Source organism: Pollicipes pollicipes, unplaced genomic scaffold (assembly GCF_011947565.3).
Source record: "Pollicipes pollicipes isolate AB1234 unplaced genomic scaffold, Ppol_2.1 Scaffold_6686;HRSCAF=7923_pilon_pilon_pilon, whole genome shotgun sequence".
In the NCBI taxonomy this organism is placed as follows: Eukaryota; Metazoa; Arthropoda; class Thecostraca; order Pollicipedomorpha; family Pollicipedidae; genus Pollicipes; species Pollicipes pollicipes.
This window is the reverse complement of record NW_023596921.1, coordinates 33,758,719-33,774,976: the sequence shown is the minus strand read 5'-3', so window position 1 is coordinate 33,774,976 and position 16,258 is coordinate 33,758,719. Positions and strand designations below refer to the sequence as shown.

Genomic DNA, 16,258 nt, shown 5'->3' with positions numbered 1-16,258 from the left:
TTCGAAGCAGCCAAAAGGCGAGAAATATGATAGCTGTGCAGCATCAATGCAGATAATCATCGATAGGAAAAACAAGTTTAGCCTACAAACCCAAATTTTCAGATGTGAGTGCCGCACCCATGGACGGCAAAACTAACCCCTCTATGGCGACGCCCTTTCTAGCACGTGATAACTTCTGCGACCAGCTTCGCCCAATCCATAAAGAACTTCTGGGACAAGTTATCCATCATGCAACGCAGCACCAACGCAGCACCAACCGCACCACCGCCAAGCACGATGAGACAATCACAAATGTGTCTTCATCAGTAAGTGATGCATGTCAGCTCCACATCACACTTCATAAATACAGAAGAAAATGCTGCAAAGTCCGTGGTCGCCCGTCTATTCCAGGGCGCACGCCGGATACACAGATCTGAAAATATGACTCATATCGCGGCTGGACATCTGTCTGATTACTTCTGACGCATTCGCTCACCGTGCTGCAAGTCCGGGTCAGTCAGCGGATGTGGAAGATACTGTCTGTCAGTGTGTGTGTGGGGGGGGGGGGTGGGGGCAGGGACAGGAGAGCGCTCTCGGCAGGCGTGTCAGCACGGTTAAACACCTGATTATTTGTGGGCGGAGCAGTTAAAGCAACACAGGTGTCACGTGCCGCCTGCGAGTGACGGGCGGGGGCAGGGCACGAGAGCTCGAGCCTCCGTCTACGACGTCAGCGCCGCCGGCGGGCGGCGACCACCATCATTGGGAGGACGATTCCGCCGGCTTGGGCCGAGGCCAGCCGAGTCGGCCATAACTGATGGAGGTCAGGGGAAACATGGTGCCATCGACCGCGTCAGAGCAGCCCAGAAACGACTGCAAGGGCACGGGGTCGCTCATTTCGCTCGCTATCTCCTGCTACTTTCGCTCGCCCAGATGGGATGCGTGGACTTACCGGCACCGGTGTAGAGAGCGACAACTTAGCGACGGTGACGGATATATTAGCGTACTGTCAGCTCATTCTCAATCCCTCTTCACCGTTTATGGACACTATGTCTGCCGGCATCAAGGGTCCAGCTCGTCCTCGCACCTATACGATATATATATATATATAAATATAAATATATATATATATATATATATATCGCTCTCTCTCTCTCAAGCCGCCACCAGACCGTTCCTGATCGGCTACAGACCGCTAAGAGCAGACCGCTGCCCCCTGACGGGCGCCCGTCGGCCGCGGCTACAGACCGCTAAGAGCAGGCGGCTGCCCCTGACGGGCGCCCGTCGGCCGCGGCTACAGACCGCTAAGAGCAGACCGCTGCTCCCTGACGGGCGCCCGTCGGCCGCGGCTACAGACCGCTAAGAGCAGGCGGCTGCCCCTGACGGGCGCCCGTCGGCCGCGGCTACAGACCGCTAAGAGCAGACCGCTGCTCCCTGACGGGCGCCCGTCGGCCGCGGCTACAGACCGCTAAGAGCAGGCGGCTGCCCCTGACGGGCGCCCGTCGGCCGCGGCTACAGACCGCTAAGAGCAGACCGCTGCTCCCTGACGGGCGCCCGTCGGCCGCGGCTACAGACCGCTAAGAGCAGACCGCTGCTCCCTGACGGGCGCCCGTCGGCCGCGGCTACAGACCGCTAAGAGCAGGCGGCTGCCCCTGACGGGCGCCGGCCGGCCGCGGCTACAGACCGCTGAGAGCAGACCGCTGCTCCCTGACGGGCGCTGGTTGCGCGCGGTCCGGCGTTGACACCTGATCCGATTAGTTGGAGCCGGGTCGGCCGTCACCGGCCGGAAGCACTACAGCGAACGGCCAACCGACCGGCCGCCGCCGTCATCCATCGCTGTCAAACGGATGCAGTGTCGCGGCCAGCCCTCGCCGTCGCTCCCCTCCCCTCTCCTCCCGCTGAGACGGCTGTTCGGTCGGCGCTCGATCGCCAGCGGCCTGTTCGGCTCGGGAGAGGGATGGGTTGGGGGGGGGGGGGGGGGGGGCGGGACGGTTCTGACACGCTGGCCGAACAGCATGTCAGCTCCCGCGAGAGGCGCAAGAATAACATCGCCCCGCAAGAGGTCTCGGGGGGGGGGGGGGGTGGGGCTGTCGAAGGAGAACTGCTTTCCCAACGGGTTGCATGCGTGAATAAAACATACGCAACTGCCATTAGGGGACAACTGACGGAGAGGAGATGGGTTACACAATGCCTGACTTGACCTGACGGTCGACTGCTCGCTGGTGTGTTCTTGGTGACTTCGCTGCAAATTTGCGAAGCCGCCCGCTTTGCGATCCCCACCACTTGATTGCGTCCGACATCCGCCATGGACGCACATGTTCCCATGTCCGACATGCTTTTGTTTTATGCGATCGAGTCAAATCATGACTCAGTGGGTCGGTGATTTGTATTAAATCTGTCACGTCCATCGGCTTAACCGTCAGGTTTTTATGTTCCTAATTTAAGGCAGGAATGGTAGCGAATGGCTCTGGCCATTCAGCAGAACTTTGCATATTCAATAACGCGAGACGCCGACCAGAAGACCATACTTGACCCCAATAGTTTCACCGACGCGACCGATGAAAGGATTGTGGCACGAGGCCCTGTCAGGCGCTTTAATTATGACGCAGTCTCAACAAAACGTGTCAGCCATACCAGTGAGCGGCGGATTGGCACTGATGAGGCTCGAACAGGACCCCAGAATTTCAAGATCATGCACTTAAAACAGTATGGCATCATTGGTCTCATTCTTACCTCAAATGCGTCGTATCTGTGTCGAATTTTACACTTATCCGGTCGTACGAGCCTGAGTGCAGTGCAGGATTTCAAATTATTACATTTAGTGGAGCGACGGGTAAGTATGTTGTTTATACTATATGCGACCAGATTCTAAGTTCCGGACCTCATACTCCGGTCAAAACAACTGTTGTACAACACGCTGACAACACAGGAGCACATGACACAAAAAGGCGCAAACTGACGTCAAGCGTCCGCCGATGAGCGTCCTCCAGAACCAAGCAGCGATGACCCTATTTCGAAGGCTTTTCGGCTGATTTTCTGAGGGGCATATGCAGTACATGACCTGCATGGCACAGCCCAGATGAACACCTCCATTAGAGCCCGGGCTGGCATTTCAACTCTGAAACGACGTGACATCAGTGTGGACATGGCCAATGGGCTTGCGTTCTCGAATTGCCGTCAGTATTCATTCCATGATCGCACCACATGCGATTATGTTGTAAGGTCCTTGGCGCTGGCTCGGTTTCAAACATTAATCAGTGTACATATACGTAATCAAGGGCTAGATCTTATAATTTAGATGCCGTTGGAAATCTAAGTTTTCTTTCTGAGAGGTGCGATCCGTAGGTGAAATCAACTCCAAACAAAAAGAATGAAAAGAGCGCAAAGTTTTACGTGGATGCGAGAAAAAGAGCATGAGATACGAGATGGCAGCATACGATGGTTAGCGATTCTGTCCACGGAGCGTTGCTAGCTCAAAACCATTGATTAACCCTGAAAATCAACCTATACGATTAAGCACTTTAATTCGGCTCATATCGATCTGCATTGCAGTGCGATTGTATATGGTTTTGGACTGGATGCCCCAAGAAGCAACACAGGAACGTTGACAAGCATCGTATCGGAATTCTCCTGCATAACGTCAAGCGCAAGAAAACTGAAAATATAAAATCAGTTCTTTTTGCTCAACATGGCAAAATAGCGTTACCCGAATCCGCGTTGGAATCAGCATTTGGCGGTACTTTAAGTCGACCGACCCTGAATTACCCCCCCCCCCCCCCCCCAACTGATTTTGCGAGTCTATACCCTGCCGCTGGCGACTGCTTCTCGCCCACCAATCTGCACCTGCTCAACACACTTGTCTGGCAAATATTGTCAAACACTTTTAGCACGTTGGTACACTGATTCTACCATTTTGTTCGATGAACCAGGGAACTAGTTAGATAGTTACTGAAACTACGACAATGTAATATGGTAGAATAAGTATACACATGCTCCATCCTATCTTTCGAACAGGATCCGGCATCCCTTCATGTCTCGCCAAGCTAGGACTTCACAGCACCCAGCCACTGAGCAGAGAATGGCCTCCAGCTATGGCCACCGGTAACGTCCAAACGCTAGCGTGGTCTCACCTAATTGTAACACCAACACATCACATCGCCTCCATCGGCGTAAGGTCTAGGGTCTGTGATTTCAAAGCGCGGCTGGCAGTGTCATCATCTCACCTCTTACGTACGCCGCTGGTCACATAGCTCCGCAATAAACTATGCAGGCCAGAGGAGCACCTTACGCCCATAATGAATGTAGTATACACCACCTTCGTATACGCATCCCACCACGCGAGATGTTGAACTATTCGTCGCATCCACAGCCGCCCTTTCAACAGCCACCCTGTCCGCAGCCACCCTTTCCAGCAAATACGGCTTCTCATGCAGCGTAGTCTGGTGCACCAAGTCTAACCAGGGAGTGTCCCTTTGGCGTCAGGGCGGCCGCAGACACCGAACTCAAAGCAACCGCATCTGTTCGGACCGTGGTAGGCGCCGCCGCTGGTGCAGCCGGCCGGCGGCGGCACGCTAAAATCAATGAATGGCTTCACCGGAAGACGGGAGACGTGCCGCCGGGCCTGGCTGTCAAACCCATCAGACTTCAGACCGACGGAGCCTTTCCTGTGAACTCAGATGCAGATCGAACGATCTCATATTGAGCAACTATTACCATACCGTCAGGCACCAGCATACTGAAACCCCAGCTGACCTACCTGCTACTTTACGTCACACCGCATCTAGTAATTTTAGATGCAGAGGGCTGAGGTAATTTTGTGTGAACCATTCATGACGATATGGCACTAACTAAATGGAAACGAAGTTAACAATTATCTTGTGGAGGATTAAACCGCTCTTCAGCGACTAACGAATAAAGTAACTGTTCGGTGCGAAGACGAAGGTCAAAATATTTTGTGGCCAATTTTATACGGAGAAAGTGCAGCGATAGCTTCTTATTTCCCACGACAGAAATGAAGCGACAGATGAGACGAAGATGACATACTTAATGAGATGAACGTAAACGGACGCAGCACGAAGCATTGCTGTGAGTTACGTCGCGAGCACGACTTGTGCTCATATCACGTCACAGAATACCCGCTTTAAACGGGCAATTTCATGCCGGCCGCTGGCAATAGATCAACACGAGGCATTTATCATACTTTCACCCGTTCCGCTGTGATGGGTTAGCCAGGTTACGTTACATTTACGAATTTTATAAGTTCGAAATGTACCACAAAAGTCAGTTTCTGTTCGTATCATGAAATATTTTGGTTCTCCTTATGTATTGTAGTACTATGGAAAACGCTACACACCCGGATATTGTACCTGTTCGGCCATACGAAAATGCACGTTTAAACACGTTGGAGATAAGTATGCCGTTTAGTTTTGGTAGCGGAGCACTTGGTTGGGTGTGTCCTAATATATATATGTACGTATATATATATATATATATATATATATATATATATATATATATATATATATATATATATATATATCACAGGTTTCCATCCACAATGCGATATTTCGTGAACCTCGGCGTGTCACGACACGAACCGCTGCTACCTGCCCGATTGCTGTGGATGCCGCACAAATGCAGCAATGCAAGGTATGAGATGAGCAAAAAACATCTGGGCAAAACGGCAACGTCCAGTGCGAATGGGCCAGGTTATGGTTCAAACAGCTACTTACTGACAAAGGCCCTTTTTAACCTTCTCTGCCAAGCCCCCGCCAAAGCCGACCCCGCACCCCCATTCCCCGCACCCGCCCTTGACCCCACACGCGCCCAGTCCCGACACCCGCTGGCGCGACCTCGCCTGACCCACCCTGCAGTTTGCGCCGGTGGAAGCGGGGCGAGCCCATCAGCGAGTTCTTGATGGTGTTGAGCCGCGAGCGCCAGTAGGCGGGCGCTCCGTACGGCGAGGCCGGCGGCGTGGCCAGCTCGTCCGAGGCCGGCAGCGGCGACGGCCGCACCAGCAGCTTGGGCGACGGCAGCGGCGAGGCCGTCGGTGTCACCGTCGACGACGAGAGCGGGCTCAGTCCGGAGGAGCTGCTCGGTCTTCGCCGGCTGCCGGGCGGGGGCGGCGGTCAGGGAGCGCGTCACGTCCGGCCTGAGGGGATGGTCTGCTAGAGGCTGCGGGCCGCGCAAGATGATCTGGGTCCTGGAGGATGTTTTCAGTTCCAGTAGAGCTTGTGTGGTTGGGGCATTGAGCTCGCGTTGCAAAACGAGGGACAAAGCAGGATGGTGGCTTGGCAATCATAGGTGATGGCGCACAGTCCACCCACACTGCTCTAAGTCCCATGAGTTGGCGGGGACGTCATTGAGTGGCTGATGGGGGCAGTGGGGCGGTTACAATGGAGAAAATGAAATAAAGATACGGCATGATCGCACAACGATCATGTTTCAGGTTACGATAAGGAGCGATCCTGCACAAAGGCTACATGGCAGTGATTAGCGACAATGGAGGATGGTGGGCGACGGCTCAACATTGACAACCGGTGGCGTGAATTAGCAGTTTGGCATCAAGCTAGCTCTGCCATAATTAACATATAATTCCAGCATCACGGCAAATTCAGGGCCGCCTCCACGGAGGCTGCTAGCACCTGGAGCGATGCAAGGCCAAGGTGAGGCCAGAGAAGGTCGGTCCCAGACAGACGCAGAGCAGGACTCGTCCCGGATCAAATCCGACAGGGTACTGGAGCACCCTTCCGGAGCGATGCGAGGGCAAGGTGAGGCCAGAGAAGGTCAGTCCCAGGCAGACGCAGAGCAGGACTCGTCCCGGATCAAATCCGACAGGGTACCGGAGCACCCTTCCGGATACCCTACTGGGTGCGGCCTGACAGGCCCCACCGATGCGGCGAGCTGGTGGGCAGTGACCTCAGGACAGCTCGGACGCTCTACTCGAGCATCCCTGTCAGCTATGGCGAGAGACCCCCGCTGAAGGCTGCAGAGCTCGCCCCCCCCCCCCCCCCCCCCCCCCCCCCTCTTCCCTCCGTTTCGAGTTTCGAGTCGCCGTGGCGCCTTCCTCGCGGCTTACTGGTGGAAGTGGCGCCGCGGAATGATGGGCGAGCCTTCGCTCAGCTGCTCGTAGTGGTGCGTGGAGCCGTTCAACTTGTACGAGTCGACACGCTTCCGCGGCGGGTCGGCCGAGTCCGACCTGGGGGCGGAACGCAGAGTGGCTGCCTGCTGAACGCTCGCGAATAGTGAGCACATTATCCCCGGCACACGATGTGGACGGTATTTGGGATATGAACTCAGAACTATCGGACATTGTTGAACCTGCACTCCGAGTTATTTCCGAAGTTACGCTGTCGCAACCATTGAGCCATGCGCGGCTAGTGAACCTCAGTCTTCAAAACACCTGAAAGCCGCAATAAATTGTTAAGGCATAACATCTTTATCTGTCCATCTTCATCAGCGTACCTTAAGATGCTACATATTTCAATAGATGATAGAATGTACCAATGTCGCATGCCTTTGTCCAACTCAAAGCATATTTTTCACGCGCCTTGTGAAAAATAGCAGCTGCATCAAAAGAGCCCTGCAGTCTTGAAGATGAGAAGCTCCCAAGCACAAACAAATCTTTCTTTCGTGATAAGACCCTGCTCCTGCTTTGAAGCATCTGGAAACATTTCAGGCCTTTCAGGCGGCCATTATTCGAGAGCCGGTGGCGAGGTGTTTGATGCGATCCGGCTGGGAGTCCGGTCTTTCCACCCACCTGGCCCTCATCAGCGCCTCGGCGTCGTCCTCGTAGGCCGGCTTGCGTCTCTTCCGCTCCAGAAGCAGGAAGTAGATGACCTTCTCCGTGTTGTGACTGCGGACGGCGTCAAGACGTGAGGCTGGCTGGGCGCATCGGAACAGTGCTGGAGATTGATGATGATACTGCGCCATTTCTACGCAAATTTATATCTTTCTCTAGCTGGCGGAGGGCGCATGTAAATGTTTATGAGGCATGCTGCCACCGGGGCAACGGTCACCGGAGTTATACAAGCGGGTTTACCTTGATCTTGGTGTTTGGAACGAATTGGTATTTCAACGTTGCGCCCTTTGCAAAAGGCGATATGGAGGTTTACGACGGCAAAGACTTCCCAATTCTTTCAGCGATGAAAGGTGGTTTTAACCCTATTTTAATTCGGTGCACATTGCTTGCACTGCACGCGGGGAGGAGGAGGAATTTGTTCTCCCAAAATGTCGGAAATTATTGGACTAATGATTTACCAAGAGCGCCAAACGGCCCTACATCCAGATCTCGCAAAAAAAAAAACAGCCGCGGTTAAGCAAACTAAATCAATTATGTCAATGATATATTCAAACAATTCCCCTTTGCTTTTTTCATGGTACATGGGGAAAACGGTTTTAGTGTCCCAAAAGCGTTCATTGACACACCGATGTCCAAAACCAGGCAGAAAAAACTGGGCCAAGTAGCGTATTTCTTAACGTATTCTCTCTTGCAGCATTGGTTTTGTCTCTTTACATTAATTGGAGCTCCGCATATGTTGTGCAGAACCCTATAGAGAACTCAGAGAGGACAGCGCCCAATAAGAGTTCAAGAGTGTTTGTGCAAGATACACCCCTTCCTCATCGCGAGCCGACATCCTGTTATGATAAGCCACCTCTACGTAATACGCCCTAAAATTACAACGCAGAGACATCACAATCTCCAAATGTTTTTTCACGTGTCTGCACACACTTCAGGAACAGCAAACCGCCGGCCGATGACTGCAATCTCCTCGCAGCACAGCCAAGGGCTCGCATCAAAGGCTCACATCATGAATATATCATGCTCTGTAAAGTGCGACCATTCGGTCTCCAGCAATCACTGCGGCAGTATACGACCAGCAGGAAACCAAACCCTTGCATGCCCTGCAGGCATCACTGTATGCGGCGAGGTTAGCAGTAAACTGTTGTTTCCATTTCCGGTAACCATATCTTTCCACGATACCGACTACCTCGTTCACAGTGTGACGTTACGTTGCAAGCGATACAAATAATGTAAGCAAAACATTATATATACCTACATGCATACACTCACGCATATATATATATATATATATATATATATATATATATATATATATATATATATATATGCTCAAAAATGTGCAAAATGTGCTCAAAGATGTCATTTTTAGCAGAGCGCGGTCTCATACCTGCTCGTAAAACGCATCATCCTATATCATCTATTAAACCCAGCCAGCGCTCATTTTAACCACATTATTGGATTACCAGGTCAGCGCGGGCCAATTCCATGGTATACAACCTGGTAAATGTTTTGCGTTCGAGCGCGCTCTGTTGGCGAACAAACGGCACGTGGTCCAACGATCCAGCTCGACCCTACCCGGAGATGAGCGCACGAACACCTGATGACCAACGTGGCACACACGTTCTGACGCGTGCCGGTCACTGGTCCAGTCCAGGCCGACCCTGAGTGGCGAGACGTAGGTCAATGATCCAGTCCGAGAACCACCCCTCCCGAAGGGGTCCAGCGCAACACGCTCCCGGGACGGGCACCGGAGGAGATGACCCCATCCGCCGACCCCGCCCCTCGCTCCCCCAGAAATCGAGGAACCGATTCGTCACCAGCTAATTGTCCCGCGCGCAGTCTGCCACCCTTCCCCTGCACCCGTCGGCCTTCCTCCTTTAGACGCAGCACATAGCACGGGCAATTGACAGCACAGCCACGCTGAACGAGGGCGCCGGGCGCTGTGGTGGCGCAGTATACCACCCGATGGCCCGGTACAGGGAAAGTGCCTATTGCAGATCCGCTGATGGTAGAGGCCTGCCAAACAGCAATGTTTTGCTGCTAGACTTTTACATCGGTGGGTGAAGTCGAGTGTTTTCCGACACCTTGTTTCTGGAACGGGCAAGTGCAAAATTCTAATCACGGAAAAGTTTTCTCCACAAGCGCTGAGGCAGAACAAGTGCAAAAATTATTACGCTTGTCATTTGGTGCACGCTACATTTGAAGCTTTAATTCACTGTGCCGTGATTTAATTCACTGAGCTTTGGCACCACTGCCCAGCTGGGACATCGCCCGGCACCGGTGAGGCGCATTTCATGCCGCACGTGCTTACGTAAGACACTTAATGGACATAAGACTCGCAAGGAAAGAATGGATGACCATATTTTAGAATATTGTCATGACTGCATCATAGCTATATATTTTAGAATATCGTGCAATGGATCATGGCACGTCGGAACTTTCACGTGTAGTAGCTAGCCACCAAAGGATGACCTAGCTAAGTAAATAGCAGCGTTATACACAGGCTTTAAGAACATCTTTGAATGGCCACGACGTGCACTTTACTCTTAAAAAAACGCTGTGTACCAAACAATGCATGCACCTAAATGAATCAAAGAGATGCACTTTGCAAATATGTCCACAATATTTTCAAGCACCCAGTACGTGCACACGTTCTTAACTTGTTTAAACACACACATTATCACTTAAATGCGCGCAACTACTTCGGATCTTTCGGTCACTTAAAAGAACGATTCTGGATCTTCTGGCTTGTTTCGAATCAGTTTAATCAAAGCATTCTTTTACATTGGTAGCTTTCTTATCAGGACACATACGCATCGAGATAAGTTCCTGTATGGATGCTGTGTTGGTAACCGCCAGCACAAGCGAAGATCACCGCCCTAATGGCAGGATTTGGCTGTTATCAAATCCCGCACTCGCGTTCAGTGGCGCGGTATAAGCTCATTTCACACGACAGTGCTGCACCGGCAGCAGTCGTGATTAAAATTCAATTTTCCAACGGGATTGCGTCTGGGGGAGCTGTACCTAAACATGGGGCGCGAACAAATAATGGTGGGATGGTGGCTCTAAGTCAGAATTGGGCAGACGGAGGGAAATATTATGCATTGTGGATCATGTCACCCCTAAAAAAGAGGCAGTGAGAAGAGAGCATTGCAAGAACGTTTTGCTGGTGTCACAAAGACGTAAGAAAATGGCTTGCTCACTCACTGGATGAATGACACGAAGTGATGGTAACTTTGGACGAATAGCTGATGTGATGGGGGTAGATGCTATAGTGTCCTATCATGTGATTTAGGGAGAGGGCAACGATCCAGTCATCATCTACCAGGCATTGCTTGCTTGATCCCAAAACTTTCCGAAAATATTTACATGTTAGCAATATAATTGTCTCCTCACATTCTGCTTTTCGACCAGTATAGCATTGTTCCTCTCCAGTATGTCTCCGATGAGTTCTGCTAATGTGTTCCTCACCAAACGAAGCCGTCACAAACCATCGCCACGTCATCGGTTCCAGAGCACGCCGACCTCAGACGGGTGCCCGGCCATCCAGTCCGCCAGAGCCCCTGGCAACGGACTCCGTGGCCGCGGGCGGGGCGGGAGCCGACCAGGCCAGCGGCCTCGGACGTCGCCCCCTCGGTGATGGCCGGCAGGCCCCGGCCGCGTTTGAGCCAGAGCATCTATTGCCTCGGCTGCCGCATGTCGGCCAGGATGAATGGAGTTGAACACGCGGCCGCGGAACTAAGCCATCCATTGCCTGCTGCGGCCTGGACAGAATGAATGGCGGCTGTTAAGGAGTGGAGCCCAGGCATATTGCATACGCACCCTCTGGCTGCAAACGGGAAGCTGAAAAGGTCGCGCGGCAAGCGCTGGATTTCATGCAATGACAACCGGTTCTGAACCATGAGGACACAAGGTAAAGTTCCCTTTGTGACGCAAAACAACTGCCTTCACGACCGCTTCTGATGTCACGGGAAGAATGGCTCGTGCGTTTTCTATTTGGGAAGACAAGCGCTCCTATCGGGAGGCTGCTCCCTTTGGCTGGTTGTTGACATTTTCTGTATGCCAGGGAATTTCTGCCGTGAAAATGTGCAGTAGGTGATTACAATAGGCGTTAAAAGTCACCTTGTTATCAGCCGAAGGCCCGCTGGAGCTTTCTACGTGATTTAACGTGCTCGGCTGCAGCCTGTATTGTAGAAAGCCTCCTGCTTTCAAGAGCTGCAATCCGGCGTTTGCTTCCAGGAAGACCATCCGAAATGGAAATCCAGCTGCCACGTGTCGCGGCTGTTTTCTAACTTAACGGCTTACATCACATCCCAACGAGATTTTCCACACGCCATTTTGATTCGCAAAGACGACAGAGGAAATGGCTGTTTTCCGTATGTGAAATCGCATTCAGAGTCAGCATCTCAAGGTCTACTTTTCGTTCCGGCCAGACAGCTGGTGGAGGCTGCGCAAAAAGGTTTCCACCCTGAAGCAATGTCACGAGTCGCACGAAGATCCTGAATGTGTTGTCCCTAGTCTTCTCACATGGCGTCTAGTCTTTCCTACCAAGACGTCGCAGCTGTCTTTCACTGCCACTCACGCACGTGCTCTGCGGATTTTATCGTCACGAAGTGAATTTGAACGGTGCAACGTGTACTGCTACAATTGGCCGTCTGATACCATGTCCAGCTCACACCACACATGAGTGTAGCGTGGCTCAAATATTTGACTCTGGTCAGCTTTTCAGCTACAATAATCCCTGTTTGCAGACCACTCATGCAGCCATTACTGGTGGAATAATTATGACAACGTAACCACACATGTGCGCAATTCCAGTCGGTACAGCTAAAAAATTGGATAGCCGACTCAAGTGCGGGCACAGTCTTGCGCATTTATATGGAGCGAATCTGAAAGTAAAAGAAGCTCTGCTCTTTTTCGTGGGCCACCATGAGCATTTTATCTAAAGCAGCAGTGTCTGGAACGATTAGCCTGGTGAATAAATCACCCATGGATAAGACTTCACGTCGTAAGTGTTTTACGAAGCATAATATATCGCGCAGCAGCAGCCCCACCCGCGCTTCAACGTTTCCCGTCGTCCGCACCCCATGCAGCTGATCGCTCGGAGCCACAAATCCTCACGTGTCATATTTACCCCACGGCACTCGACGCCCCTTATGGATCCAATAAATTTCGCGTATCCCACATATCTCATAGATTTCCACACATCTTACGAGTCTGGACGTCCTACTAATGCCGCGGATACCCACTGCACTGCGCTGATCACCGTTTACCAAAGTATTTGCGCGGTTGCCCAATGGACGCGTATCCATCGGATCCCAACGGTCTCCACTCACGCGGGGCAGAGCAGGTTGTGCACGAGAGCCTCCTTGTCCTTGAAGCAGCCGAGGTGTGTCATGGCCCGCAGGACGTCCGTGTCGAGCAGCTCGGAGCCGGGGATCACATGCGTCTGCACCACCTCCATCATGGGCGGCTCCAGCTCCAGTTCACCCTTCGAGCCGGCCACCACCCACTGGTGCCGGTTAATCTCGCGCAGCTGAAGCACAACGACGGCGGCATCAGGGCGAGGGGGCGCACCGAAAAGTGGCATCACACCGATTAGAAACGTCAAATGTGCTGACTGGTGACCCCGCAGCACTGGGGTGCGCCACGTCGTACCGAAGAGTCAGAACGCTCGGATTCTTCAATACCAGCGTCTTCCGGAGCAAAGCTGAAACAAAGGGACCAATGGCGCTGCAGCGCTGAAAGACAGGGGCCAATGATATCACAGCCCTGAAATACAGAGGCCAACGGGGGTACAACGCTAAAAATAAGGAACCAATGGCGCCATGGTGGCAATATTTGATGAGTGCGATCATGCAGCTGAATCACAAGCAGTGATTTCACGGTGGCACCGCAAAACAACGGTGCTGAAATTCGCCGACGTTCGTGGGTGATGTCGCAATGAACCTGTTGGCGGTGGTCACCATGTTGATAATCACATTACGTCATTGATTACGCGCATTTGAGACCACCCCTCCATAATGTATGCGCCTGAGGTACATGTAAATGTGAGTACAGTTAAGTACGAGTGAAACATTATGTAGAGCTGTATTACTTCACTTGATCTTACACGATTTCGTTTGTCTTTTACTCGAGTCCGGAAAGTACTGCAACAATAGTAAAACTAGTCTTGCACAGCTCGCGGGACTATCAAATTGCAGGCTTTCTCACAATTTCCGCACGGGTTTACGGTCATAACACTGCATTTCACCATGAGCTCCCTTCCAAAGTCCCAACGGGGGTTCATGGTAATGCAGGTCAAGGGGTTGTGCTTGAAGGACACTGTCCGTAAGGAACACGTGAGTAGAAGAAGAAAGATCACCCACTGGAGAAAAAAGACAGGGCTGCCATTATGTCTTCTTTTTAAAACATTCGGCAGAGCACCATTCTTTTTTCGATGTCATTTTTTTCCAAACGGTGGCGTTCTTTTTTATAACTTTGACTCATTGCCTAGCTATAAGGAAAAATCCCCGTTGACGAGGAGTGCCGCAAAACCCGAAAGTGCTCACGCTTACGGTCGCGACACGCATTCAGCAGCGAAATCTTACTAACAGCAAATCACATTCCGCGGATTGTATCATATGAGCCGCATCATCGCTTTTGCGGATGTGTCAGCGGCCATGCTGTTTTTGACCATAAGCAGAAAACGGCCTGCAATATCACGGTGATCGTATGCCGTTTCTATGGCATCATCATTGCGGAGGTGGCTTTGAAATAGTCCCTCAATAAGCCTTTTGCCACTTTTGCGGGCGTATAACTCAGGAACCAGAGGGCTTTGTATCTTAAAAAGGGTATGGCCGTGAACTGCATCAAAAGGTTCTCAAGGCGACTTTTTCAGTTCAAAACCCCATATAAGGGCAGAGCATTCCCTTTAACAGCCTAAATGCAATCTCGCCTGAAGAGAGCAGTTTTGTCGTAGTTCAGTGATTTCTGCAACTGTCTGCAGACATTGCAGACATTTATTATTTATTTCATTTATTATGCAGAAACTGCAGAAAATTTATGTACAGTGATTTCTGCAATTTGTTGTTATTCTATTTTGGCACCCGAAGTAAAGAGTGCATCGTAATAGTGCAGATAAAGGACTTAAATGGAAATTATTTCAGTGATTTTAGCAACACGTTCCCTGTCACGTCGTAGAAGCTGTTCAGCGCCGTCTCGCGTGCCTTTCTGGTAACGGAACTCATGCAGAATCTCTTTGGCGGACGAATTAGTATTAATGGTTCTTGTAAGTGGAAGTGGCAAAGCGGTTGAACAGCAATATCGTCACCCTGCTCTGCAATGATGTTTGAAAGTTTCAACGCGTGAAGACATTAGCGCGCGGGAAGAAATTACTGGATTGGCCTGCTGTTTCTATAGCGTTTAATTGACCTTTCTCAGTCTCCAACGACCCTACCTGGCTTCTCATGAAACTTTATACGTCGGACTTTGTGAAGTACTTCTGAAGTCACGGGGGAAACTCTACGCTGATTTTCGTGCCGGTACTTCATGGCGCAGTTGACTGACTTTTGAACTCGGTGCTCTATCCTAGCCCAATATCAACACCCAATGTTTCATGCCGTCTTTGTGATGCAGGGCTTGAGTGTGCGTTTCCGCCCGTATCGGGAGCAAGCAAAGCATGTCTGGGGCACAACACTAAATTGTGGAAATAATTGTGGCGTCTTTACACGTCATATTTCCCCGGACGCGAAAGGAGAGACTATCACTGGGCCACTGCGCTCGACAATGGCTGGTAAGTTAAACGTCCCTAGTGTAGTTACATTAGGTTAAACGGCGGTGGTAAAGTTAGCCGATATCCCGATGCCGCGGGTCAGTGTTCACGCGACAAGCTCCGCCCAGCCAGAACTCTGATACCAGAGCCACTCGCGTGGGCAACTTATACGGCTTGATTTGTGGAGACAGTTAGGCTGCTTTCACAACTTGCACGAACTAAACGCTAATTGTGAGTTCGCTAAGCACACACACATGCATATCCCCACATTCTTGGGCCTGTACGCCTGAGTTATATTTTTTTAAAAATGGAAAACATGAGATCCGATTAAAAATAAAGAGGAAAAGATTACTACATGATTGAAAGAACAGCAATGCAATTCTCAAAAATATGTTTTGGTCTCCCAAAACAAAAACGTCGGAGTGGTAACCAAGGAACTGCGCTGTGCGTTGAAATACAAACTCATTATGTTGTGCAAGGACGAGTTTTCAATAAGAAAGACTGCTAACAACAAGAAATACGCTTACAGTTTCGGGTGCCATTCTTAGCTCAAAAGAGCTGTGCGGGGCCGCTCCGGCGTCCCTAAATATACCATCGGAAATGCCCCAGCGATCCGGCCGGACCAGCGATTTAGTTTACGAGATCCAATCACCATGAGAGATATCGAAGCGACCGATATAGCCTCATGAGGTCGGCCTGGTGCTCTCCTAGACCTGCCTCGTCAG

General features: G+C 51.3%; 1 protein-coding gene across 1 annotated transcript in view; it reads right to left on the bottom strand.

Annotated features, from left to right (window-relative positions):
- LOC119108214 (serine/threonine-protein kinase BRSK2) overlaps window positions 1-16,258 on the bottom strand; it is a 95,983-nt gene that overhangs the window by 12,684 nt on the left and 67,041 nt on the right. The window contains exons 7-10 of the mRNA XM_037231798.1: window positions 13,117-13,316; window positions 7,736-7,831; window positions 7,055-7,174; window positions 5,843-6,084 (exon numbers count right to left, since the gene is read on the bottom strand). Coding sequence (XP_037087693.1) covers window positions 5,843-6,084; window positions 7,055-7,174; window positions 7,736-7,831; window positions 13,117-13,316 — 658 coding nt within the window. The remainder of the gene's footprint in view (window positions 1-5,842; window positions 6,085-7,054; window positions 7,175-7,735; window positions 7,832-13,116; window positions 13,317-16,258) is intronic.